The 27,820-nt window shown below is 46.2% G+C and overlaps 1 protein-coding gene and 1 long non-coding RNA gene across 10 annotated transcripts in view; one reads left to right on the plus strand and one right to left on the minus strand.

Annotated features, from left to right (window-relative positions):
* Positions 1-27,820, minus strand: part of LOC138737113 (tyrosine-protein kinase Fyn) — a 253,161-nt gene that overhangs the window by 43,161 nt on the left and 182,180 nt on the right. For all 9 annotated transcript variants that reach the window (XM_069887637.1, XM_069887639.1, XM_069887636.1 and 6 more), the window contains 2 exons: positions 21,472-21,570; positions 897-1,000 (listed from right to left, as the gene is read on the minus strand). In XM_069887637.1, coding sequence (XP_069743738.1) covers positions 897-1,000; positions 21,472-21,570 — 203 coding nt within the window. The remainder of the gene's footprint in view (positions 1-896; positions 1,001-21,471; positions 21,571-27,820) is intronic.
* On the plus strand, positions 18,029-27,247 carry LOC138737114 (uncharacterized). The gene is made up of 3 exons (XR_011340774.1): positions 18,029-18,172; positions 23,071-23,120; positions 27,028-27,247. It is a non-coding gene; the product is annotated as an uncharacterized lncRNA (long non-coding RNA).

The raw sequence follows: 27,820 nt of genomic DNA on the forward strand, positions 1-27,820 counted from the left end.
TTATTTGGGTTTGGCCAGAACAAATTCAGCCAAGCCTTATAAGCCTAGGTCTTATTAAAAGCTGAATTGGCTCTTTCCTGATAATGGTCTTGAGTTTTGAGAAATGAACAAAACTAAGAGCTGACTGAAAAATTTATGTGGAATATTATTTGTGTAGAAGGTATTCAGTGCTTAGGAGGATTTTTAATGCCATGCATTTAGCATTCCAAGGAAAATCTAGTCAGGAGGCAACAATCCTGGTTCATGCATCTTGAAATCCAAAGCACGTGATGCTCAAAACAATGGAATCTGGAGGGTGTTGATAATGGTGCAAGGGCAGCAGAGGAAGGGGTGGGAATCAGAGGTGGGGCGGGGCAGGGGAAATGGTAGAAGGATGGGGGAAGAAGGGGCAGTGGTGTAAGGGATAGGGATGTTGGTGGAATAGGAGGGTGGGTCAGGGGTGGAGGGGGTGCAGGGGCAGTAGTGGAAGCGGGGGGTTGGGGCAATGGTGGAAGAGATGGGAAGGGGCAATGGTGGAAGAGGTGAGGGGCAGGGGTGCAGTTGGGCAATGGTGGAAGGAGAGGAAGGGTGGGGGGAGAAGGGGTAGTGGTCTAAGGGGTAGTGAAGCAGAGGATGGGAGGGGGTCAGGGGTGGAGGTTGTTGCAGGGGCAGTGCTGGAAGTGGGGAGGGAAATGAAGAGGGGGCAGGGGTAATGGTAGAAGGGGTGGAAGGATGGGGAGAAGGGGCAGTGGTGTTAGGGGTAGGGACGATGGAGGAATAGGAGGGGAGGTCAGGGGCAGGGGTGTGCAGAGGCAGTGCTGGAAGGGGAGAGACACAAGGGTAATAATGGAAGTGGTAGGGTGGCAGGGGTAATGATGGAAATGGTGTGTGGGGGGGAGGTGCGGAACCGTCCTTACCTTTGGTGGTTTCACTTTCACGAATGAGGAACGTGCCTCTTGGGTTGCAGACAGACAGAAGTTGCCTCTCAGCCTCCTTGCGGCCAAGTTTACCAAAGTACCACCTGCAGACAGATGGGATTTCATTACAAGAGGGGAAGACAGTGGATGATTCATTGTGTATGATTCATCACCCCTCTCAGGAACTGATCACAGAACTCCCAACCTCCTCAAATCACTTTCCAATACCGAACTTCAGGAACTTCTGACCTTTCAAGTCTCATTGCCTGCTTTAGTGACTCATCTCAAGGTCAGGAGCCACTTATTATTCACATCACTTATCCCACTGGCAAAGTAATCACACTGGAGTGTCTGCAATAATACCATTACCACCAGAATATGAGAAATAAAGCCTATTTGTGCAATGACTTGCCGAGTGTCTCCAGCCTATTTGGGCAGTGACTTGCCGAGTGTCTCCAGCCTATTTGGGAAGTGACTTGCCGAGTGTCTCCAGCCTATTTGTGCAATGACTTGCCGAGTGTCTCCAGCCTATTTGTGCAATGACTTGCCGAGTGTCTTCCAGCCTATTTGTGCAATGACTTGCTGAGTGTCTCCAGCCTATTTGTGCAATGACTTGCCGAGTGTCTCCAGCCTATTTGGGCAGTGACTTGCCGAGTGTCTCCAGCCTATTTGTGCAATGACTTGCCGAGTGTCTTCCAGCCTATTTGGGCAATGACTTGCTGAGTGTCTCCAGCCTATTTGGGCAGTGACTTGCCGAGTGTCTCCAGCCTATTTGTGCAATGACTTGCCGAGTGTCTCCAGCCTATTTGTGCAATGACTTGCTGAGTGTCTCCAGCCTATTTGTGCAATGACTTGCCGAGTGTCTCCAGCCTATTTGGGCAATGACTTGCCGAGTGTCTCCAGCCTATTTGGGCAATGACTTGCTGAGTGTCTCCAGCCTATTTGGGCAGTGACTTGCCGAGTGTCTCCAGCCTATTTGTGCAATGACTTGCTGAGTGTCTCCAGCCTATTTGTGCAATGACTTGCTGAGTGTCTCCAGCCTATTTGGGCAGTGACTTGCCGAGTGTCTCCAGCCTATTTGTGCAATGACTTGCCGAGTGTCTCCAGCCTATTTGGGCAGTGACTTGCCGAGTGTCTCCAGCCTATTTGTGCAATGACTTGCTGAGTGTCTCCAGCCTATTTGGGCAATTACTTGCTGAGTGTCTCCAGCCTATTTGGGCAGTGACTTGCCGAGTGTCTCCAGCCTATTTGGGCAATGACTTGCCGAGTGTCTCCAGCCTATTTGTGCAATGACTTGCCGAGTGTCTCCAGCCTATTTGGGCAGTGACTTGCCGAGTGTCTCCAGCCTATTTGGGCAGTGACTTGCCGAGTGTCTCCAGCCTATTTGGGCAATTACTTGCTGAGTGTCTCCAGCCTATTTGGGCAATGACTTGCCGAGTGTCTCCAGCCTATTTGGGCAGTGACTTGCTGAGTGTCTCCAGCCTATTTGGGCAATTACTTGCTGAGTGTCTCCAGCCTATTTGGGCAATGACTTGCCGAGTGTCTCCAGCCTATTTGGGCAATGACTTGCTGAGTGTCTCCAGCCTATTTGGGCAGTGACTTGCTGAGTGTCTCCAGCCTATTTGGGCAGTGACTTGCTGAGTGTCTCCAGCCTATTTGTGCAATGACTTGCTGAGTGTCTCCAGCCTATTTGGGCAATTACTTGCTGAGTGTCTCCAGCCTATTTGGGCAATGACTTGCTGAGTGTCTCCAGCCTATTTGGGCAATTACTTGCTGAGTGTCTCCAGCCTATTTGGGCAATTACTTGCCGAGTGTCTCCAGCCTATTTGGGCAATTACTTGCTGAGTGTCTCCAGCCTATTTGGGCAATGACTTGCCGAGTGTCTCCAGCCTATTTGTGCAATGACTTGTTGAGTGTCTCCAGCCTATTTGGGCAATGACTTGCTGAGTGTCTCCAGCCTATTTGGGCAATGACTTGCCGAGTGTCTCCAGCCTATTTGGGCAATGACTTGCTGAGTGTCTCCAGCCTATTTGGGCAATTACTTGCTGAGTGTCTCCAGCCTATTTGTGCAATGACTTGCCGAGTGTCTCCAGCCTATTTGGGCAATTACTTGCTGAGTGTCTCCAGCCTATTTGGGCAATTACTTGCTGAGTGTCTCCAGCCTATTTGTGCAATGACTTGCTGAGTGTCTCCAGCCTATTTGGGCAATTACTTGCTGAGTGTCTCCAGCCTATTTGGGCAATGACTTGCCGAGTGTCTCCAGCCTATTTGGGCAATGACTTGCTGAGTGTCTCCAGCCTATTTGTGCAATGACTTGCCGAGTGTCTCCAGCCTATTTGGGCAATTACTTGCTGAGTGTCTCCAGCCTATTTGGGCAATTACTTGCTGAGTGTCTCCAGCCTATTTGTGCAATGACTTGCTGAGTGTCTCCAGCCTATTTGTGCAATGACTTGCTGAGTGTCTCCAGCCTATTTGGGCAATTACTTGCTGAGTGTCTCCAGCCTATTTGGGCAATTACTTGCTGAGTGTCTCCAGCCTATTTGTGCAATGACTTGCCGAGTGTCTCCAGCCTATTTGGGCAATTACTTGCTGAGTGTCTCCAGCCTATTTGGGCAATTACTTGCTGAGTGTCTCCAGCCTATTTGTGCAATGACTTGCTGAGTGTCTCCAGCCTATTTGGGCAATTACTTGCTGAGTGTCTCCAGCCTATTTGGGCAATGACTTGCCGAGTGTCTCCAGCCTATTTGGGCAATGACTTGCTGAGTGTCTCCAGCCTATTTGTGCAATGACTTGCCGAGTGTCTCCAGCCTATTTGGGCAATTACTTGCTGAGTGTCTCCAGCCTATTTGGGCAATTACTTGCTGAGTGTCTCCAGCCTATTTGTGCAATGACTTGCTGAGTGTCTCCAGCCTATTTGTGCAATGACTTGCTGAGTGTCTCCAGCCTATTTGTGCAATGACTTGCTGAGTGTCTCCAGCCTATTTGTGCAATGACTTGCCGAGTGTCTCCAGCCTATTTGTGCAATGACTTGCCGAGTGTCTCCAGCCTATTTGGGCAATGACTTGCTGAGTGTCTCCAGCCTATTTGTGCAATGACTTGCCGAGTGTCTCCAGCCTATTTGTGCAATGACTTGCCGAGTGTCTCCAGCCTATTTGTGCAATGACTTGCCGAGTGTCTCCAGCCTATTTGTGCAATGACTTGCCGAGTGTCTCCAGCCTATTTGGGCAATGACTTGCTGAGTGTCTCCAGCCTATTTGGGCAATTACTTGCTGAGTGTCTCCAGCCTATTTGTGCAATGACTTGCCGAGTGTCTCCAGCCTATTTGGGCAATGACTTGCTGAGTGACTCCAGCCTATTTGGGCAATGACTTGCTGAGTGTCTCCAGCCTATTTGGGCAATGACTTGCCGAGTGTCTCCAGCCTATTTGGGCAATGACTTGCTGAGTGTCTCCAGCCTATTTGGGCAATTACTTGCTGAGTGTCTCCAGCCTATTTGTGCAATGACTTGCCGAGTGTCTCCAGCCTATTTGTGCAATGACTTGCCGAGTGTCTCCAGCCTATTTGGGCAGTGACTTGCTGAGTGTCTCCAGCCTATTTGGGCAATGACTTGCCGAGTGTCTCCAGCCTATTTGTGCAATGACTTGCCGAGTGTCTCCAGCCTATTTGGGCAGTGACTTGCTGAGTGTCTCCAGCCTATTTGTGCAATGACTTGCCGAGTGTCTCCAGCCTATTTGTGCAATGACTTGCTGAGTGTCTCCAGCCTATTTGTGCAATGACTTGCCGAGTGTCTCCAGCCTATTTGGGCAATTACTTGCTGAGTGTCTCCAGCCTATTTGGGCAATGACTTGCCGAGTGTCTCCAGCCTATTTGTGCAATGACTTGCCGAGTGTCTCCAGCCTATTTGTGCAATGACTTGCTGAGTGTCTCCAGCCTATTTGTGCAATGACTTGCCGAGTGTCTCCAGCCTATTTGTGCAATGACTTGCCGAGTGTCTCCAGCCTATTTGTGCAATGACTTGCCGAGTGTCTCCAGCCTATTTGTGCAATGACTTGCTGAGTGTCTCCAGCCTATTTGGGCAGTGACTTGCTGAGTGTCTCCAGCCTATTTGGGCAATGACTTGCCGAGTGTCTCCAGCCTATTTGGGCAATTACTTGCTGAGTGTCTCCAGCCTATTTGTGCAATGACTTGCCGAGTGTCTCCAGCCTATTTGGGCAATGACTTGCTGAGTGTCTCCAGCCTATTTGGGCAGTGACTTGCTGAGTGTCTCCAGCCTATTTGGGCAGTGACTTGCTGAGTGTCTCCAGCCTATTTGTGCAGTGACTTGCTGAGTGTCTCCAGCCTATTTGGGCAGTGACTTGCTGAGTGTCTCCAGCCTATTTGGGCAATGACTTGCTGAGTGTCTCCAGCCTATTTGGGCAATGACTTGCTGAGTGTCTCCAGCCTATTTGGGCAATTACTTGCTGAGTGTCTCCAGCCTATTTGTGCAATGACTTGCTGAGTGTCTCCAGCCTATTTGGGCAATGACTTGCCGAGTGTCTCCAGCCTATTTGGGCAATGACTTGCTGAGTGTCTCCAGCCTATTTGTGCAATGACTTGCCGAGTGTCTCCAGCCTATTTGTGCAATGACTTGCCGAGTGTCTCCAGCCTATTTATGCAATGACTTGCCGAGTGTCTCCAGCCTATTTGGGCAGTGACTTGCCGAGTGTCTCCAGCCTATTTATGCAATGACTTGCCGAGTGTCTTCCAGCCTATTTGGGCAGTGACTTGCTGAGTGTCTCCAGCCTATTTGGGCAATGACTTGCCGAGTGTCTCCAGCCTATTTGGGCAATGACTTGCCGAGTGTCTCCAGCCTATTTGGGCAGTGACTTGCTGAGTGTCTCCAGCCTAGACTTGCCGAGTGTCTCCAGCCTATTTGGGCAATGACTTGCTGAGTGTCTCCAGCCTATTTGTGCAATGACTTGCTGAGTGTCTCCAGCCTATTTGGGCAATGACTTGCCGAGTGTCTCCAGCCTATTTGGGCAATGACTTGCCGAGTGTCTCCAGCCTATTTGGGCAGTGACTTGCTGAGTGTCTCCAGCCTATTTGTGCAATGACTTGCCGAGTGTCTCCAGCCTATTTGTGCAATGACTTGCTGAGTGTCTCCAGCCTATTTGGGCAATGACTTGCCGAGTGTCTCCAGCCTATTTGGGCAATGACTTGCTGAGTGTCTCCAGCCTAGACTTGCTGAGTGTCTCCAGCCTATTTGTGCAATGACTTGCTGAGTGTCTCCAGCCTATTTGGGCAATGACTTGCCGAGTGTCTCCAGCCTATTTGGGCAATGACTTGCTGAGTGTCTCCAGCCTATTTGTGCAATGACTTGCCGAGTGTCTCCAGCCTATTTGGGCAATGACTTGCCGAGTTTCTCCAGCCTATTTGGGCAATGACTTGCCGAGTGTCTCCAGCCTATTTGGGCAATGACTTGCTGAGTGTCTCCAGCATATTTGGGCAATGACTTGCCGAGTGTCTCCAGCCTATTTGGGCAATGACTTGCCGAGTGTCTCCAGCCTATTTGGGCAATGACTTGCCGAGTGTCTCCAGCCTATTTGGGCAATGACTTGCTGAGTGTCTCCAGCATATTTGTGCAATGTGCTCGGCCCCAGCATTTGCAGATTTTCTTGCCGAGCTCCATTTGACCCCTTGAACCTGCTCCATGATCTAAGGTCATGGCTGACCCCATAGCTTGATACGGGGGCAACTTTCTCGACCGTGGATCAGAAAATTGTGGTGATAATGTGCTTCTGGCCTTTATCCACATACAGTTCTGCTGGAAGTACAGTTGGATCATAATATATGTAAAATCCCTTTTTACAGTAACAGATAGCCTCAATACAATTTGGCAGGATGTGATCTTTTGGTGTCCACTTCAGGTAGAAATCCAGTGCACGGACAATGGTCTGGTTAAAAAAACAAAACCTGCAGTTCACTGACAATTTTTAAACTTTGCTTTATCCCAATGGTGCTCTGCTGACCTACAACCACACATTCCGTCACTTTTCCCGTGGAAGTGCTATCGCAAACATTGTGGCACCCAAAATTAGTACAGGCAGCAGAGAGAAAGGCGGGAAGCTGCATATGTGAAAACATAACCCTGGAAAGGGGATATCTTGTGCAAGGGTGTTTGCCAGATGGACCATTTTTGTGCTTACAGCTTGATTTTATCGAGCTACCACCTGTACATAGTTCTAAACGTTGTTTAGTAATAATAGATGTTTTTAGTCGATGGATAGAGGCAATACCCACCCCAGGCAATACCACTTTAACTGTGGTAAATGAACTACTACGGGAAATTATACCCAAGTTTGGTCTGCCCAAGACAGTAAGTTCAGACAATGGTCCTCATTTTGTGGCTAAAATAAATGAAGAACTGTTTAATCAATTGAATATTTGGCAACAATTCCATTGCTCCCATCATCCACAGGCAGCAGGAATTGTGGAAGAGGCTAATGGAACGTTGAAAAATAAACGCGCTAAATTAATGGAGGAAACTGGACTAAATTGGCTAAAGGTGCTATCCCTGGCATTATTTTAATGCGGGTCACTCCCGGACCAGTCCATGGTTTACCACCTGCAGAGATAATCAATGGGTGACCCCATGGACACCTTGGGAGCACAGCCCAGGGAAATCGCAGCATGTGATTTGCTCTCCTTGGGAGAGGAATTAATTCAGCATGTCAAATTCAGCATATTTCAGGTTTTACATTTGCAGGTACGACGTGCCTATGGCAAGGAATTGGAAGACAGGGAAGAGGGTCAACACCGGCTTGAGCCAGGAGACTGTGTACTGATCTAGAAGTAGGGTCGGAGAAAGCTGGAACCACGGTGGACAGGCCCCTTCCAAGTGCAACTCCGACTGCAGAAAAAGTAGAGGGACAGCCTCGCTGGATTTATCACACAGATTGCAAAAGGACCGGTTCCACAGAGGAACAACATGATTCTAACAAGAGCAAAGGGATTAAAGGACAATACAAATGAATGGCTGAAGCGAATGCTCATTACCTTTTTGGGTGCTCTTGTCATTTTTCTGACTGTCCTGTGAATGTGTGGAATTAAATCTCCAGGCATGTTTACAGTCCTTAAGGTCTAAACGAGAATGGCATGACAACACTTAGCTACGTATGTCCCTGATTAATGTTGAAACTACGAACGTGTCTCATTGGGCCTGCACCCAAAAGGGAGTCCCCATGGTAGCAATACTATTTAATCAGACAGAACATCAGGCCTGGAAACGCCACTCTAATTGGACATTGAGCATTATAAACACGCCTGAATGCTGAACTGTTTAACAATTAGTATAACCCCAACTATGATCGGTCCAAGATACCCCCCTATTTTAAACTGAACAGGTACACTATAGGGGGAACCTGTTTCTGTAGGGGAAATGAAAATAGGACAGGGATTGGCCATTGTACCAAAATAAGTGATCAATTTGGCTTTTATACAGGGAAGCAACCTTACATGGTATCTCTATTGTGATGGACAAAACATGTATCCATGTTGCCACACTATTGGCCAGGATGTTATTATTTAACTTACCTTGCTCCAGCGATATGGCATTTTGAAGATATTACCGACCATCCTTTGGTACAGGATAGAGCAGTTGGTTCTCAACTTTTTTCTTTCCACTCACCTACCACTTTAAGTATTCCCAATGTCATCAGTAGTAAGGGATTACTTAAGGTGGTAGGTGAGTGGGAAGTGAAGGTGGCGAACCACTGCTCTAGACCCAATTGTCACTGAAATTTTTTGTTTGAGAAAAATTGTCAATGGCCCATTTCCTTTAGAGATATGAAACCCTGCACATAACGAGTACGATTAAAACAGTGGTTTTCAAACTTTTTCTTTCCACTCACACATCACCTTAAGTAATCCTTAACTAATCACAGAGCACCGATGGTATAGGGAATACTTAAAGTGGTATATGAGTGGAAATTAAACAGTTGAGAACCACTGGGATAGAGTAAAAAGTGTCATCTCTGAAACGGAACGGTTCTTTATGATACTCTTTCCCAATTATGGTGTGGCTAAAGCCGCTTGGGAACTGATTAAAATGGCCAATGGCCTAGAGCAGCTTGCTGCCAACACTACCGCAAGGGTGGAATATGCAGACCCAGGTTCGTGAACTCACTGCAGAGGCAGTAGCTCTGTGGACGGTGGCTCTGCAGAATTGGGTGGTCCTTGATCTGTTGCTGCCAGAAAAAGGGTGGTACATGTGCAGTAGTTCGGGCAGGAATGCTGCACTGACATTCCTGACGCCTCTGAAAATATCACCAATTTGGCAAACCACATACTCGGTGTCCAGAAATTAGGAGAACAGTTCCATAACTACAACCCCTGGGACCATCTTGATGGCCTTTCCAAGGATGGTGGACGACATTCATTCAGGGCCTGTGTGTCCTGGCTATTATTTTATTAGTTGTGCAGATCTTTGTACGATCCGATTATGTTTAATGACCAAATAAATGATCATGGATGATAGTGTTATGGAATGGGTTAATAAAATGAGGATAAAATACAGCTTAAAAAGGTATAGATTATGGGGGTTGTTTCAGTACACTTCACAAACAAACACCTCAGTGTACAATCCACGGGAATCATTAACGAGTTACAAAAGATATCTCAATTGAAATGCAAGAGTTATGCCTAAGCATAGATTCTATGTCAACAATGACTTTGAAGAGTGGTTATGAAGACTTGGATTGCTGTTGTGGAGTGGAAATGGACTCTTTAAAGGAACAGATGTTCCAGCAATCCAAGTCTGGTTGAAGTTTGCTGTTCTAAGAGGATTCATGTGGTTTTGAAAACAGGGAGAAAAACAAACATGATATTCTCTTTGGAAAGAGTGAGAGAGGGAGGGGCAGTCGGTTTACAGCAGGATGATAGTGTTGGAAACTGAACCTTTTGCAGACCATCTAATAAGACCCCTTTTGAAGATGGATTTTGAATCCTGAGTTCAGCCTATTCTAAACCCTTATTTTCAATTACAAGAGGATGCGGCTGGTTAATGTGTTTCTCCTGGAATAGGAGTAACCTGGAAGAAGAGGTTATCTTTTGGAAAATCCACGATGGGGCAAGTTTCTTTGGCAAGTCGCAGATGTGGCTGATTGAAGGAAATCAGTTTGTGTGTGTGTCCAGCGAACAACAAATATATATCTCTGAAACCAACAAAGACCTTCTTTACAGTAACAATTTAAGTTAAAGCACCAGAGCCTGGTGAAGATCATAAATGTTACATTCTGTGCACAGTCTGGGAAATTGCCTGATACCAGGGAACTTGGAGAAGTGAAAAGTGAATGAATAGACAGTGAAACAGAGAACTTTCCTGAACACAATCACATTACATACACGTGTGCTTAAAATTAGAAGGGGGTTGTTAATAGTAATAAGTTAGATATTGATCTTATTATTATGTATGAAGAAAATTAAAAATGTGTTTGTTTAAGTAGCCACTGTCTTTGGTGAATTTTTATTGCTGCTGGTTTTTGGAGACCCCTGGCCTCGTCACAATAGATTATTAGCATAGATTGTACTGTTACGAGCCCAAAGAACCCCGAAACCCAGCAGCAATTGACATTCACCAAGACAAGTAGTTTTTAAAACAAAAGTTGTCTTTAATCAACTTTAAACATGAAAATAGAATCAAACTTGAACTTATCTCTATACTTAACTAACCCAAATTAACCCCCTTCTAATTCTAAGCACACATGTATGTAATGTGTGTGTAAATTTAAGAAAAGTTCTTTGGTTCGCAGTTCAATCTCACTTCTCCAAGTTCACTGGATGCAGGCAATTCTTATACTGTGCACAGAATTTAACATGTATAAAGTTCACCAGGCTTTGGTGCTCGAAAGATAAGTGTTTACCACTCAGGAAGGTTCTTGTAGGGTTTGCAGAGAGAGAGAGATGTGTTGTTCCAGGATTTCCACAACTGAGGTACCACCATTAGTCACCTCAATGACTTGCTGATGTAACTTCCCCATCAGGGTTCTCCAGATGATAACCTCTTTCTTTCAGGCTATCACAGAGTTCCTTTCTGTTCCACTTATTCCATAGCACTTCCAGCCATCCACCGCTCATCCACCACTAGCTGAGAGGGCTCATCCTCTCCCTCTCCCTCTCCCTCTCTCTCACACTCTCTCCCTCTCTCCAACTGCCTGAGAGTCCCTGTGACTCTCTCACTTGCATAAAACCCCACCTTCTTTAGCAAACCACAGGAGTTCTCCCCTTCGGTCAAGCTGTTGTCTTAGATAAACAAAACCCAGGTGTGACCTTTCTGTGAGCACACTGTAAGTATTTTTTAACAGCCAGTTTGTCTCCTCCAAGCAATGGTCTTTCATTTCATGATGTCATTTCAATTAGCACCAACTTGTGAAATGTGCATAGATCCTGCAATGTTACTGAATATGAATTCTTCAGACTTTCGAATAAGATCTGTTTTAAAATGTGTGCATGTATCCTACTCTAAATTTTACCAAATTCTCCCAAATACTTATCCTCCATTACAGTATAGATTTGCTTCTTCCAGTTCTATACATTTCAGCTTAAAAATAATATTTTCTATGGGAAAATACTAGAGTCTGTTAAATAAATATTTTTTCTTTTAGTAGCGCAGCTGTAAAATGTGAATAATAGTTTGGCACGGACTAGATGGTCCAAAGGGCCTGCTTCTGTCCAATTATACTCATTGCCTGGATTAAGAAATCCAGCCACCTGTTCCATCCACCTCATCAAAGGCATGACCACCCATGGAAATTCCCCCTGTGCAGGAGCCCCAATCCCAGTCCATACACCTGGCCAGGTGGATCTGTCGCCACGACGCATTTGGCCCACAATGTATGTGATATAGAAACCACAGCACACTGGCAGTTATCTCTTTGACAGGATACCAGTTGGCTGTCTCAGTGCAGGAGCCTTGTATGACTGAAAAAGCCCACCATGTCTGACTGTCTGTATCATGTTCCTGTGACTAGCATATCACCATGTCCTGTCGTTTGCAGCAAGGCTCCCTGAAAGTATAAGCACTCTGAATCATCCCTATATGTCAGAGTGTGAGTCAAAATAATACATAACACCACTGTCTTTCATATCTAAAATGAACCAGTATCAACCAAAAAAAAGACGTGACCAAAATATCAGAACAGAGCACCCAAAGTTTGGTTAAAGGGATTGGTTTCAAACAGTGTTTTAAAACAGGATTTTAAAAAGGGAATTCCAGAGCTTAGGGGCCCAAACACAGTTGGCCCAATCACCAAAGGGGCAATTAAATGTCAGGGAGCATGAATTGATTGGGGACTGGTCTGATAGAGAATGAGGCCATACACTGGGCAGACACAGAGCACAAGGCCAAGACGTGGCCACACATGGGCAGACACAGAGCACGAGTCCAACGACACACACAGGGAAGACACAGAGCACGAGGCCAGAAGCGACCACACATAGGGCAGACACAGAGAAAGAGGCCAGACGTGGTGACACACTGGGTAGACATAGAGCACAAGGCCAGATGACAACACACAGTGCAGACACAGAGAACAAGACCAGACGTGGTGACGCACAGGGCAAACACAGAGAAAGAGGTCAGACATGACCACACACAGGGCAGACACAGAGAAAGAGGTCAGATGTAGCCACACCCAGGGCAGACACAGAGAACGAGACCAGACGTGGTGGCACAGAGCACAAGGCCAGACGACAACACACAGGACAGACACAGATGATAAGGCCAGATGGCGACACCATGGTCAGAAATAGAAAAGAAGAACTCCCTCAGTGAAAGGTTGAAAACCCAGCAGCTTCCAGATGAGGCAGGTGAGACTGCAGTTCAGTTTCCTTTAAACACAGCAAGATGTCATGTGATAAACACACACTGATGGTAGTTTCCAACTCAATGCCTTGAATTGTGTTGGCAATCAATCCAGAGGCTGCTGAGTGTAAATCCCTTTATTCCATAGAGGGCGCTGTTGGTGTTTTTATAAACTAGTTTTGCTGTAAAATATTTCTGCTTGTAGCATGAAAACTGAAAAATTGTTGTTTTATGTCATGTATAAATATTTTTACATGCACCATTACAAATCCCACACAAAATATTTCAGTGCAAAGAATTTTAAAATAATTCTTTGCATATTTTAAAAAGTTCTATACATATTTCCATTTATCATTATTAATTACAAATTTCAATCATTTCATTTCCCATTCCTCTTTAATTACTGTCAACCACCCCGTAAGGGATCAGGGTCAGGGATCCGACAGAAGCTAACATAGGAAAAGTTGATTCCAAAGATATCCCTAGGTCTCTGTGGGCAGCTTTCTCCATGGTTACCTGTTAGCACCACTGCTTCACAAGTGACCCCTGTGCTCTGGGCCACAAACCAAAAATATAGTTGTAAAATCTGCATGATCTTCGCACCCTTCCACGGACAGGGAAGGGTCAAAAGTCCTGGAGGTCAGCGTGAGTCAGAACTGTGCTGTGCCTCTATCCAATCTCAGATGCACTCATCGCCAGGGTCAAGTGGCCCTCCCCTGGCACCAAAAGACAAAGGGGAGGAGGAGGGGTAGCAGGTTGACCCTTGGGACTAGGACCAGGAATTGTCATGTGTCTGAGACCTTGCTATTAATACTGGGCTGCTCAAACGATGAGCTGTTTATTTTGACTTAATTGTGTAAAATTTGTCTTTATTACAGAAATAAATCATCTTATTTGCATAATTCACTGATGAGTCAATGTTTTTTTTGGATTAAATGAATCACCTAGTAACATTTAAGTGGGTACACAAACAAGGTTAAGAAAGTGCAATATACAAACATACTGGAGAAACTCAGCAGTATCCATAGGATGCAAAGGGTAACTAACAATTTGGGCCTGAACCCTTCATCAAATGCAAGCAGGTTCCTGAATAAAAATTTCAGGGGGGTGGGGAATAGAGGAGGGATGAAGGGGTAGAGGGAGGAGCACAAGCTCACAGGTAAGAGGTCATAGGTAGATATAGCAGGGAGGGTAGAAGAGAAAATTGAGGTGTTAGGATAAGCAGACAAGCCTCTGAATCAGAGGGAAGAGGTGGTGAGCTGGACAAAAGGAGACAGAGGGAAGGGGGAAAGAGAGCGACTCAGGGAGGAGGCTTAACAGAAACTGGAAAAGTCAATGTTAATGCCATCTTGTTGGAGAATGCCCATGGAAAATAAGGTCTTGATACTCAAATATGCAGGTAGCCTTGGTTTAACTGTACATGAGGCCATGTATAGACATGTCAGTGTGGGAGTAATAAGATCAAGAAAATGGCAATTCAAAGCCATTAATAAAAGTGAATGACCCAATAACCAAGTTAAGGTGTTTCTGAATTGCAGATGTACTTATATAAAAGCCGAGAAGGAGCTAAGTAATGCTGTCCGGTGAACAATCTGCCCACAAGATGTCCCCATGTACCAAAAGGGATCTGTCAGATCTAGGAAACACTGCTGTTCTTTGTAACAAACTGCGAGCTCCGAATGCGCATATTTTTGGATGGATGTTGCTGAGCTGCTTTATAAAGACGCAAAATCTTGGGCAGAGTGATATTTGGAATATAGAGGAACTGTTTCTGGCCAGTTGTGCAACTTCCCATTTTGTGTTCCAGTGAAATCTATTCCCAGGTTCGGAGTTGGAAAAAAAATTCTTGTCACACACTCCTGGCAATAAATCAAGCTGTTCAGTCAAAGCTGCTTTCCTTTTCCAGTCTTTTAGCTGCCTTTCATCTTCCTATCTTACATGGCCTTGCATAGTAGTTAAAGCAGAGACTAGCCATTCAGCCCATCGAGGTAAACCTGTGTGGATACTCTACACCCTCCTTGCCCTTTCAGCGAGACACCATCGCAAGCTTGCAGAGCTGAAAGAAACTTGTTTTCTTTTAAAAAATAGACTTTATTCACAATAAATAATTTACAAAGGGAAAACTTTCGAGTCTATTCCCACCCTTAATTGCATATCCATACATTCTAGTCACTCTGCATTGTTACATTCGATTCCATTCACAGCATTAACACCCTGTTGCACTTTGTTTCTTCTTCCCCCTCTGCTGCTCCCTTGGCCTCAGCTCCTCAACAGTCAGTAATGGGAGGACTCTAGACTGTGATCCTTCTCCTCACCCTCATGTTGGCTGCACCAAACCTCAGTGCATCCCTTAGCAGATATTCCTGCACCCTGAAATGAGCCAGTTGGCAGCATTGCCTCACTGACAATTCCATGTCCTGAAAGGCCGATAGGTTTAAGGCAGACCAAAGTTTGCCTTTCCCCGAGCTGATGGCCCTTCAGCAGATCTGGATGTCTGACTCTGTGTGTGTCCTCGGAAACTTGTGCTTGGATTGGCTGAGACCTTTTGCAATGAGACACAGTGGAGGTCTTCAAAGTTGTCCCAGGTACTGGGGAACTCTGACCAGGTGTTCCTCTTCACACCGTTACCACATAATTATTAAAGTCTTTAATTGATTAGTTCTTTCTTTCTCTTTCTGGAAGATTCAAGTAAAGATTCCATTATTGTCACGTAATATTACATTTAGAACAGTGGTTTTCAACCTTTTTCTTTCCACTCACATACCACTTTAAGTAATCCCTCTGCCATCGGTGCTCTGTGATTAGTAAGGGATTGCTTAAGGTGGTATGTGGGTGGAAAGAAAAAGTTTGAAAGCCACTGTTTTAATCATACCTAATTGACTCGTTATGTGCACAGTTTCAGAACTCCAAAGGAAATAGACCAATGACAATTTTTCTCAAGCTTAAGGGGGGATGTGAGTGGGAAGGGAAGGTTGAGAATCACTGCTCTAGCCTAATTGTTGCTGAAATATTTTGCTTGAGAAAAATTGTCATTGACCCATTTCCTTTGGAGTTATGAAACTGTGCACATAACGAGTCAATAGATACCATTAAAACAGTGGCTTTCAAACATTTTCTTTCCACGCACATACCACCTTAAGCAATCCCTTACTAATCACAGAGCACCGATGGCCTAGCCCTAGGGTATGTGCGTGGAAAGAAAAAGGTTAAGAACTACTGATTTAGAATGTAACACACATGAAATTCTTTAACTTTATCTCCCATAAGGAAGACAGAGAATTGCCACTTTGTCCTGTGCCCCTCACAGAAATGAGGCCCCAGCATGAAACGAACTCCTAACTCCAGGTAGGGTGGAGATGTAAGACAGGGATGAGGTGAAACTGCTTCTTCCAGAGAGTACAGAATCTGTGGCATTCTCTGCCCTATGACACAGGTAGAAAGATTTTTGAAGAAAGGGGGGAAATTAAGGGTTAGGGCAGGGGTGGCCAACCTTTTAATTTTTAATTTAGACAAACAACATGGTAACATTTTGGCCCACGAGTATGTACTGGGGGTGTAGGTTAATTGGACAGCACAGACACCTGGGCCAAAATGGCCTATTACTGTGCTGTATGTCTAAATTAAATATTAAAAGGCTGGCCACCCCAGGTTAAGGGAATGGCTGGCTAAGTGGAGGTGAGTCCATGTCCAGATTAACCACATTGAATAGCAGAGCAGGCTTGATGGCCTACGCTTGCTCCTATCTCTTATGTGAGACCAGCAATGATGATCCATCTTTAACGGCTCCTGAAGAAAGTGCCTTGTTTGGCTCTTTCAGAGGGCAATGAAGTTGACCAGAGTTCTTGCACACCTGACTGGGCCAAGAAACTTTGGATGAGTGCAGCATCAAGTGCATTCAAGCAGCCGGTGTCACCCAGAACACAGTGTCTCACTTCATTGGGAATGGCGGAGCAAACATGAATGGCCTACTTCTGCTCCTGTATCTTATGGTCATCTGGACTCCTATGCACAACCAAATGGTGGCAGTATGGCCCATCAATGCAATATAATGCATTTCTTTACTCAGGCTACCCCAACAGCAGCTCTCAGGTCTACAACTTCCAACACCAAGGAGGACAAGGGCAATAGATGCATAGGCACATCACCATCTGATGGTCCAAGTCACACATCTCCTCAATTTGGAAGCTTATCATCGCTCCTTCACTATCAATGAATCAAAATCCTGGAATGCCCCATATCACAGCACTACTAGCCCGAAGGACCACATCAGAGGTGATTCAAATCAAGTTTATTGTTATCTAATTGCACAAGTACAACCCGATGAAACAGCGTTCTCCAGTCCTGGGTGAAAAACCACACAGACGCACCACCACATACACACATTCAGACAAATAATACATATGCAGGACAAGTCTTCATATATACAAATAAATAAATAAGCATTGCTTCATGAATATGAGAGTCTCAGATGGTTAATGTGAGCAGTCCCTTGGGTTGTTCAGCATTCTCATTGCTCATGGGAAGTAACTGTTCCTCAGCCTGGTTGTGCTGGCTCTGATCCTCCTGTATCTCCTCCCAATAGGAGCAGCTGAAAGATGCTGTGTGCGGGATGGTACTGGTCCTCAATGACTTTGCGCGCCCACTTCCGACAATGATTCCAGTAGATCATGTTGATGGGGGGGGTGGGGGGTGGGGGAGGGAGCGAGAGACTCCAGTGATTCTCTCTGCCACTCTTAAGGCCCTGTGGTTTGGCCTCTGATCCAATTCTCCGCAGCAACCATACCCCACTGCGAAGCTGCCGGCCAGGACACACTCACTAGAGCTCTTGTAGAAGATTGGCATGATGGTGGCTGGTAGCCTTGCCCGCTTCAGTCTTCTCAGGAAGTGCAGTCGCATTTGTGCCTTCCTGACAAGTGAAGAGACATTGTGTGTCCACGATAGGTCACTAGTTAAGTGAGCTCAAAGGAATTCAACACCATCTTCAATGGTATCTCAAGTATTTAACTGGCAGCGATATTCACATCCAGCAAATGAATAAAATGTGCTTTTCAAATTTTATAATTTGTACTTCATAAATCTAATATATTGTGCAGCAAACAAAAGAAACAAAAAACACACAGAAGCTGTGAGCGAGTTTAACCAACCAACGGACTTTACTGGAACTCTCCAAGAGTTTATCAGCACGACTCCCATGATCCTTTGTGTGTTGTGTCCCCCACCCCCCCCCCCCCCCCCCCCCCCACCGGACCATTGTGATGTCAGCCCAGTGCGAGCTTGCACCTCCGTGACCCGATTTGCTTGTGGATCAGTGCAGCCCGCTCCGTTATAAATATTTTACCACAAATTTGTATTGTGCAGAGTAATCTAAATGCTTCAAGCTCGGTCAGTGCAGTGAATTCAGTAAGCAACTCATGTAAAGAGGAGATTATTTTCCATAGGTGACTGCTTCTTCTTTCTTCTTTGGCTTGGCTTCACGGACGAAGATTTATGGAGGGGTATGTCCACGTCTGCTGCAGGCTCTTTTGTGATTGACAAGTCCGATGCGGGATAGGCAGGCACGGTTGCAAGGGAAAATTAGTTGGTTGGGGTTGGGTGTTGGGCTTTTCCTCCTTTGTCTTTTGTCAGTGAGGTGGGCTCTGCGGTCTTCTTCCAAGGAGGTTGCTGCCCGCCGAACTGTGAGGCGCCAAGATGCACGGTTGGAGGCGAGATCAGCCCACTGGCGGTGGTCAATGTGGCAGGCACCAAGAGATTTCTTTAAGCAGTTCTTGTACCTCTAATCGACAATCCTTTGGCAAATCACAGCTCTTTCTATTTGACAGGCCTGAGGTTTAGATCAACACTCATCAGAGGGTGGAAAACTGATTTTTCTTTGGAAGTTTTGTATCTTGCTCCCAGCCAAAATACTGAACAAACTTATGTCTGTCCATAGACTGCTATTACTTTTAATTAACTGATGACTTGGAGGAAGCAGGGAGAGTAGAGGTTTTTATTTTGAACCCTTGAGGGGGGGGGGGGGGTTCTGTATCTTCCAATATGAGCACAATGTAATACAGGCTTTCAATTACACAACATCCTGCATCTGCAAAAATGAGGAGTTAGATGTGATTCATTTGCTTTAAGACAAGAGGTAAGAGTGTGTCGTAAAGGCACAAAAGTGCTGGACAAACTCAACAGGCCCCACAGCGTTCATAATAGGCAAAGATATATAACCAACGTTTTGGGCCTGATCCCTTTGTCAAAGCATGATGCCATGGGACCTGCTGAATTGCTTGAGCATTTACGACACTCACGGCATCTGCAGACTTTCTTGTTTCAGACAGAGTGTCCATCTATTAAATCCTTGGGTGCAAGATCCAAAACAAAGCTCCCTCTTGGTTGAGACTTCCCTCGTAAATATTCACCAAACAAATAATGGCTAAAGTAAAACCACCAAAATAATGGAGGAACTCAGCAGGTCTCACAGCATCCATTCAGTAAGCAACTCATCTAAAGAGGAAATAATTTTAAATGCAGAGATTTTCCTACACACAACTCACTGCTCTTTCTACATAACAGGCCTGACATTTAGATCAACCCTGATATGAGGGTGGAGGTAAAGCTATGTACCCCATAGGAGGTAATGACTTTCGGGCCATGAGTAAAATACAGGCAGGTGGCCGAATGAAGTCTGGGGGAGGAGAGAGGAAAGGGCAGGGCACAGGCCAACAGACAGAAGGGATTCATTGGCTATAGACAGGAGTTCAGAAGAGGAAAGGTGAGAACTGATCACAGGAGGGGAGGGGCTCTGTGAATGGAGGGCAGGAGGAAACTGAGAATTCGATATTAATGCCATATGGTTGGAGGGTGCCCACATGGAATACGAGGTGGGCTCACTCTCGCATGATCCACCCCCTTCCCCGATCAATTCCCACCTTTCCTCTCCTGTCGTCCTGTGTTAGGTCTGCTTTGTTCGAGAATGAGTGAGTCAGACACCAGACTGAGTCGAAATCTTTATTACCGGATTGTAACACTTGCAACTAACAGTGTTAGTTGGAGAAGGCGCATTCTGCCGTTATCAGCAAGTGGTGTTTTTTTATACCTCAGGACACGCACTTAGTAAATTATCATACCATTACATTGTCCAATGAATAAGCTGTTGCTACCCTTCTCTGTTAGTCTGCTGCACATCATCTTGTTATTGCCACACTTATCTTGAGCGTACAAGGTCACACCTGCATCCTGTTACTCCTTAGTACTGGGTGACTCCTTCTCTGGTCCCAACTCATGATGTTTTTACCTTACACCTGTCAATATCCAATGATCCCCTTTTGTCTGTTGGCCTGTGCTCTCTGCCCCTGCCTTTTCCTCCCTTCTCCACCAGTATTTCTATTCAGGCACCTTGGCTGCATTTTACTCATACCTTGAAGAAGGACTTAGGCCCAAAATGTCAGCCTTTACCTCCAGACAGGAGATGCTGCGAGACCTGCTGTGTTCCTCCAGCATTGCTGCGCTTTGACTACAATTACAGTGACTGCAGACCTTCACATTTCCATGAACAGTGGCTGCGATCTTCACCATTTACAAGATCCACCAAAGCTTTTCGCTTCAGCCTCGTCAGGAGCAGTTCTCAAACTATGGGCGGCACAGTTAGCAAAGCGGTTCACTCAACGCTATTCCAGTGTCAGTGACCCGGGTTCAAATCCGGCGCTGATGGAAGTAGATTCTCCCTGTGACTTGCGTGGGTTTCCCCCGAGTGCTCTGGTTCCCTCCCATCATCAAAAACATACGGGATTGTAGGTTAATTTGGGTGTAATTAAGCAGCACAGGTTTAAATAGCTGGAATCAGCTACTACCATGTTATATATAAAATTTAAAAAATTTGTGACCTTAACCTCTTCACAAGGCACGGACAGTGGGTGCAAATCAATACCGCTCCTTCAGGATCTCGCTGCAAACTACATTACCCTCCAGACTGGGAAATATAGCACTAGTCTTTCATCCTCACTGGGTTTAAATCCTGAAACTTTGCCCACTGTCTTGAGGGAGTGCCACCATCAGACAGACAACAGCACACACAGGCACAGACAATAAATGCTAGCCTTGCCTTTTATGTTCTATGTCTTAATACCCACACACCACAGGAGAAATAATAAAAATAGCTGTAAGCTCTTAACGCCTTCTGTAAGAACCATTCCTTTCAAATACTTAGCTGGCACACTTAGCATAGCGGTTAGTGAAATGCCATCACAGCACCATTAGCTGGGGTTTGATTCCAGTGCTATCTGTAAGGAGTTTGTATGTTCGCTCTGTATGTGCATGAGTTTCCTCCCACCCTTCAAAACATACAGGATTGGTAGGTTAAATGGGCCAGAAGGGGCTTTAATCGTTAAAATTTAAAAAAAAATACTCTTAGAAAAAGTTGACCAAAACACAGGCCTCTATCGATGATAATAAAGTTACAAATTCAACTTTGGTTCCAGACCCATCTCAGCTAATCTTTTGCCTTGTGGAGACATCTATTGGAGCTGGACGTCTTCTCACATTCCATTACATGACCACCAACCACCCCAACTTACCTTGCTCAACACCAATAAGAAATCTTCCAAATTTTAGATTAAATGCTCCCTTGAAATTTTATTCCCTCCCAAGTTGTCTCTGGACAAGAGTGGAGAGTAACCTGCCATTTTCAGATCACCCTAGCAGGTCAGCGGCCGTTAGAGCAACGCACCTCCTTGTACTAAGATGGATTAACACTTACTCCTCTGCCTGGATGGAGTCAACTGGAGCCACGTAGTTACTGGGAATGTATCCTGTGCCTCCCGTCTGCAAGGACCTTGCTTCCCACCAGTCTCCCTCTCTGTAAAAAAAAAAGAAATGTCATTAACAATGGAACAGAGACATGCAGGCCACGGGAAGGTTCAATACCTGAACATTGAATGACAACTGATACGCAAAGGAGACCTATTTGAAAGGGTAGTGAAGAAGGCCTTTGGAATTCTGGGCTTTATAAGAGTTGGGAGGCCATGTTAAAATTGTACAAGGCATTGGTGAGGCCAAATTTGGAATATTGTGTTTAGTTCTGGTCACCGAATTAGATGAAGGATGTCAACAAAATAGAGAACAGAGAAGATTCACCAGAAGGATACTTGGGTTTCAGCTCCAAAGTTATAGAGAAAGGTTAAACAAGCTAAGTCTTTATTCCTTGGAGGGTAGAAGGCTGAGAGGGGATTTGATAGAGGTTTTTTAAATTTTGACGGCAATAAATAGAGTAGTTGTGGATAGACATTTTCCATTGAGAATAGGGGAGAATCAAACTAGAGGACATGAGCTGAGAGTTAGAGGGCAAAGGTTTAAGAGGGAGTTCCTTACTCAGAGACTGGGGTCTGTGTGGAACGAGCTTCCAGTGGAAGTAAAGTAGGGAGGTACAATATTATCTTTTAAGAAAAAATTGGATAGCTATATGGATGGAAAGGGTATGGAGGGTTATGGGGAGCGTGCAAACGAATGGGACTAGGAGAGTGTAAGAGTTTCAGCACAGTCTAGAAGGGCCATAATGGCCTGTTTCCATGCTGTTATGGGTTTATGGGTATTTGATGGTGGGTGCTAGTGAACCTCACACTCGCCTGTGTGGACCTTTATAGTCTCAGAATGGTCGTCCATCCTTAATTATGGCTATGCTTTTTTTTTCCCCTAGGAACCAGATACATGAACAGTTTAGAGGGAAAATAAAATGGACAGATTGGATGAGGGGCAGATAACCTGAGCAGGAAAGAGAATTTAACCAGGGGAAGAGTGATAAGGAAGTAAGCCACAAGCCTGGCCAGTTAATCCAAGGAATTCAAGATAGATCCCACTGTGATGGTTTGTGAATCTCAGCTCTGAACACTGAGATTGACCAGCAGTAAAGTGGCTGGCATGGACAGACCCAGGCCACTGAGAGACCCCCCCCCACAGCAGATCCCGCCTACTGAGACCCCCCCCCCCCCACCGCTGGAGAGACACCACTCACCTGACAGACTCTGTCCCGGACTCCTCCTACTACCAATAGACAGAAATCCCGGGCAGAGAGCTGGATGAGGGCATGAGTACGGAAGGGGAGAGATTGCCCTGGTTACTCCCCTTGGCCTTCTGCAGCTTGGAATTGGAGAAGATAACTCCCCCACCCTTGGCCTCTTCTCCCCCAATCATCCACCTGCTTGTGGTTCATCCAATGAACTGGTCTGCTGTTCTGAATTAACAAAGAACCTTCCCCATTCAGAGTAACTGTTAATGTGTAGGAGTGACCTGTGAAGTCTAAAGGAGAGAGAAAAATGGCCATCTGCTTCTAGAAATGTCACCTCTGGCTGTTTCTCACCAGGGAGTTCCTGAGCATCCTCGTTACGAGGAACAGCAGGTAGAGAAGATGTGGTGAGTCACACACCAATCGTCCGTGGGAGAACTTCAAGTCATAGAGCTAGGCCCTTCAGCTCATCATGTCCTCGCTTACCATAGGCACTGATCCCTACTAGCTCAAAAACCAAATTTCTGGACAAGTTCAGAAGGTCAGGCAGCACCAGTGGAAAGGGACAGTCACCATTTCAGGATTGGGAAAAGAGAGGGAAGTATTATAGAGAGGGAAGTATTATAGAGAGGCCCAGTTACACATTACCCACCAACCCCCACCCCCTACAAGCTCCTTTTCCACTGGCATCCCAGTTAATTGGGTGTGCAGTGATTCAGAAGAGGAAATCCTTTGTGCCATTTCCACTGGGCCACCCTTAACTGGGACACTACTTGCTTTTCCACTGAACACATCCATCCCAGGGGATCAGAGTCCTCTACCTTCAACTAGAAATGGGCAATTTTCTGCTGTCCTTTTCCACTGGTTTTATCTGCATGCTGGTGTCAGCAAATGCCAGGGATATGAGTAGGGATCTAGGTGGTTAATCCCTGGCGTGAAATGGTGCCATTTGACCCCAGCATTCGGACAGTGTTCCTTTTCCACTGGACCCTGTCCTAGTAAATTCCCAGTTAATTCCTGGGACGGGGTGTCAATGGAAAAGGGGCTTAACACACACACACACTCCTACCCACACCCATCCACCCACCACCCTACACACCAACCCATCACACACCAACCTCCTACTCACATCCCCTACATACCACCCCCTACCCACCAGCTCCCACCTCCTCTTACACACCACCCCTACCCTCCGCCCCCATCTATCACTCCCCACGTACCACCCCCTTCCCACAACTCCCCACCTACCTATGCATCACCCAACCCTACTACCCACACATCACCCCACCCACCTCTACTCTTTACCCTCCAACCCCAGCTATTCACTCCATACTCACCACCCATCTACCCACCCCCTTACACTATCCCCTACCTACCCACTACCCCTATGCACTACCCCCTACCTACAAACCCAACACTCCTCACCCAACATCACCCTACCCAACACCTACCTAGCCATCTCTCCCCACCTGCCACTCACCTACCACCACCCCCCTACTCCATACCATCACCTACCCATCACTTTCCCACTTCCACTACCCACCACCTCTCTGCTTCTCAACATTTAATGAATCTTCTTCCTTCAGCTGGTGTCTCCACCTTCATCCACCCAACTTGCCCCTCCATCAGTCCTCTTTTCTTTTCCTTTGTGTGCTTCCACCTATCGCTGTCTCCCAACTCCATCCCTGCCCATCATCCTTCACCCCTCCTTCATCCACTGAGCAGGGAGGAGGGAGGTGGAGGAAGAGAGAGAGGCAGAGGTAGGGGAGAGTAAAAGGGGACAGAGGTAGGAGTAAGGGGGAGAGGAGGAGAGAGTGGGGACAGAGAGCGTGGAAAGAAAGGGAGGGGGTGGGAGAGAGAGAGTGGGTCAGAAGAGCGAGAGATGGAGGAGGGATGGAAGAAGAGCGAGGGGTGGGAGAGGAGAGGGAGTGGAAAGTGTGTGTGTGTGTGTGTGTGTGTGTGTGTGTGTGTGTGTGGGGGGGGGGGGGGGGTCCAATTTACTAACAATTTGTGAATATGACATGAAACATTTATTTTAACCATCCTGAGGTCCAGTAGATCCCATTTCACTTTATTTTAAAAAAGTCTGAGATTTGGGAAATGCCTTCTGAATGCAATATTTGAATTGGCTCTTGCACCAAATGTTCAACAGATTTCACAAATCTTCAAACCTTTCATGGCCAAAAGCAAGGGAAGTCAGCTGGCTTTGCTCAGGGTGTCTAAGCAACATGATCACGCATCTGGTGTTTGGGAGATACAGCAGAAACAAGAGGGACACTGTCCAACTCCAAGTCTGAGCCCTGCCAAGTAATCCTGGCGGGTGTGTGCCACAAGGGATAGACCACGTGAACCCAGAGTGTGAGCTGATCGCAGGAAGATTCCCTGTCGAGGGGTGTGAATAGGAGGCCAAAGCACTGGAGCCTAAAGCCGGATTGCATCAAGGTTGTTCAGGAGCACACTGCCTCCGAGAATGCCATGAAGATGACCAGCTGCTCTCAGTGCTCTCATACGGAAGCTCTGTTTACAGCACCGCTCTAGGTAACAGTGTAGACCCCTTCTTCACTTTGGGTAGATGTAACATGGCAATCTATAATGACATCAGCCAGGGAGGCTCTGCCTGGCTTCTTGCAGCTGCTCCGTACAGCAGGGACCACTTCACTGGTAGAAAGCTGATTCAATTGAGCTTGTTATTTAGCCTGAACTGCAAATTCTTCCATCACCAGGGACTGATTTTAAACCGCCTCATCATTCACTGTTCTTAAACTGAAGGGCACGGACAATGACCAATTCCAGCTGTTTTCGCGTTTACTCTCCTTCCACTAATCTGAATCCAACCCCATGCTTCTCCTCCAACCATGCACCCATCTGTAAACATTTACACAATTCCTGCTGCAATCACAAACTTCCCTCCACGTCACTCATCACTCTGTTGATTAAACCAAGTTTCTCCCACTCTCTGCCCCAAATCTTGAGCACGAAAATGTTGGTCTCATCCTCCTTCCTTTGCATCATCCATCATATGTTGCGTGGGGTAAAACGCCCAAAGTCTGCAGACGTGTAACATCACATGTTGTGTAATGGCTCCATATCAGGAGGCTGTGAGTTCACGCCTCCCTCTCCCCAGATAGAAACACTGCACGTCAGCAAGCCAGCTGAGGACAGAGGGAGTCACCAGTGCATCTCTTGGCTGACACCCTATGGCCCTACTTTGGAGGGGCAAATTCATCCTACGCAGCCGATTCTGATTGGTGACGACCAAACTAGGAACTTGCTGTGTGGTAACTGGCTGTGGTGCCAACCCCTTCTCCACCCCCAACATTACAGAGCAGACTGCTCTTCAAAAGGTACTTCCTTGGGTGCAAACTTCATTGAAAAGGATGTAGATGGTGATATATAAATGGAATTCCCTTTATTTCCTTCATTTGTAAAACACGAAAGTCTGCGGACACAGTGGTTGATATAAAAGCACAATGCTGGAAAAACTCAGCAGGTCAAACAGCAGGCTTTATATAGCAAAGATAAAGATACAGAAGCAATGTTTCGGGCCTGAAGGGCTCCAGCTCGAAATGTTGGTTCTGTATCTTTATCCTTGTACTAAAAAGTGCACTGTTTGACCTGCTGAGTTTCTCCAGCATTGTGCTTTAACTTCCTTCATTCTGTTGCTTCCTATTAGTAGAACCTACAAATTCACAAAGCCACTGCCATTCTCTCCCCTCATAATGGGAGCTCCTGAAGCTGTACTGTGGTATCTGTTATTGTGTCATCCTTGTTGAAGCCTCATGGTGCTCCAGCTATGGTCGTACCTCAGCTAGGTGAACAGATTCACCAATACGTCTTAGTGGATGACTGCAGAAATGGTGTTCTAATTTCCTTATCATTAAACACAAGAAATCTGTTCCATCATCATATTTGCAGCATTTCTGTAGGAAGCCGAGGCTATGTCTCCCTGTCACCTGATCTGCCTTTTAATGGGATTACTGCTGATCATTTACCTCACAACCACTTTCGTGCACTTATTCCACATCCTTCCATTCCCTCACTATCCAAATGTCTACAGGAAATGAGCCATTTTGTTGTTTCTGTAAACAAAGAGAAGCTGGATGGACTCAGTGGGTCAAGCAGAAAGCACGGAGAGAAAGGCCAGCCAACAACTCTGGTAGGGACTCTTTACTGAGACTGACCTTGACAAAAGGACTCGACCCGAAAGGTTGCCTGACCCTCCAGTGTCTCTCTGTTCTTTTGACATTCCAGCATCCGCGATTTTTATTTTCTCTGGCTCTTTTTTTTGGGAATAGTTTATTTTTGAATTTACAGGCTTGTAGCGGCCCACGCATGGAGACACGGATCGGCCCGTAAAATGGCCGACGGACGCAGCGACCGTGTGGACCTGGAGGTGACAACAGCCGTCGTCCCAGGTGACCCCTGCAAGGTGGGAAGATGGGGAAACTCTGGCAGGAACGCTGGCCAATCCCAGGCTGGCGCTCCACTGATGGGGCCCTGACATCAGCGCGTGGGGGCCCATACAAGTGCAACAGCCAGAGTACTAAACCAGTCTCGTTTTTCAAGGCTTTGGTGTGCGTGTTGTTCTTCTCCACGCTTGCGCAGCACAAACTCCACCGACTCATGCATTTCAAACAGCACAGAACAGTTGTCCCCTTTTACAGAGTATTTAACAATAAACCGAGTCTTTTTTATTTTTCCGCCTTCTCTCACCCTTCCACCCTCACCCCCTCCCACCCCAAAACAATAAATCAACAAACACATTACAGAAAACACAACAAAATAACAATGGTTACAAACAGGCCACACAAATAACTCTCAAAAACAGCAAGAAGATACCCAAGTACACTGAGAAAAACAAAATGAAGAGAGGCAATATCGGGTCTCAGAGTCATTTCTTCCTTCCTGGCGTGAACGTACCATCCACCGCTCCTTTTAAAGATAGCAAGTGAGGGTGGGGGGGGGGGGGGGGTTGTAATCATACCTGTGTTCCAATATACCGCAAGTACGGCTGCCGCAATTCAACATTCCCCCTCAGATTGCAGGTGATTTTCTCCAGGGGAACACAGCTCTGCGTCCCCACGCTTCAATGTGTGGTGCTCAGCTG

The sequence above is a fragment of the Narcine bancroftii genome, chromosome 6 (assembly GCF_036971445.1).
Source record: "Narcine bancroftii isolate sNarBan1 chromosome 6, sNarBan1.hap1, whole genome shotgun sequence".
NCBI lineage: Eukaryota > Metazoa > Chordata > Chondrichthyes > Torpediniformes > Narcinidae > Narcine > Narcine bancroftii.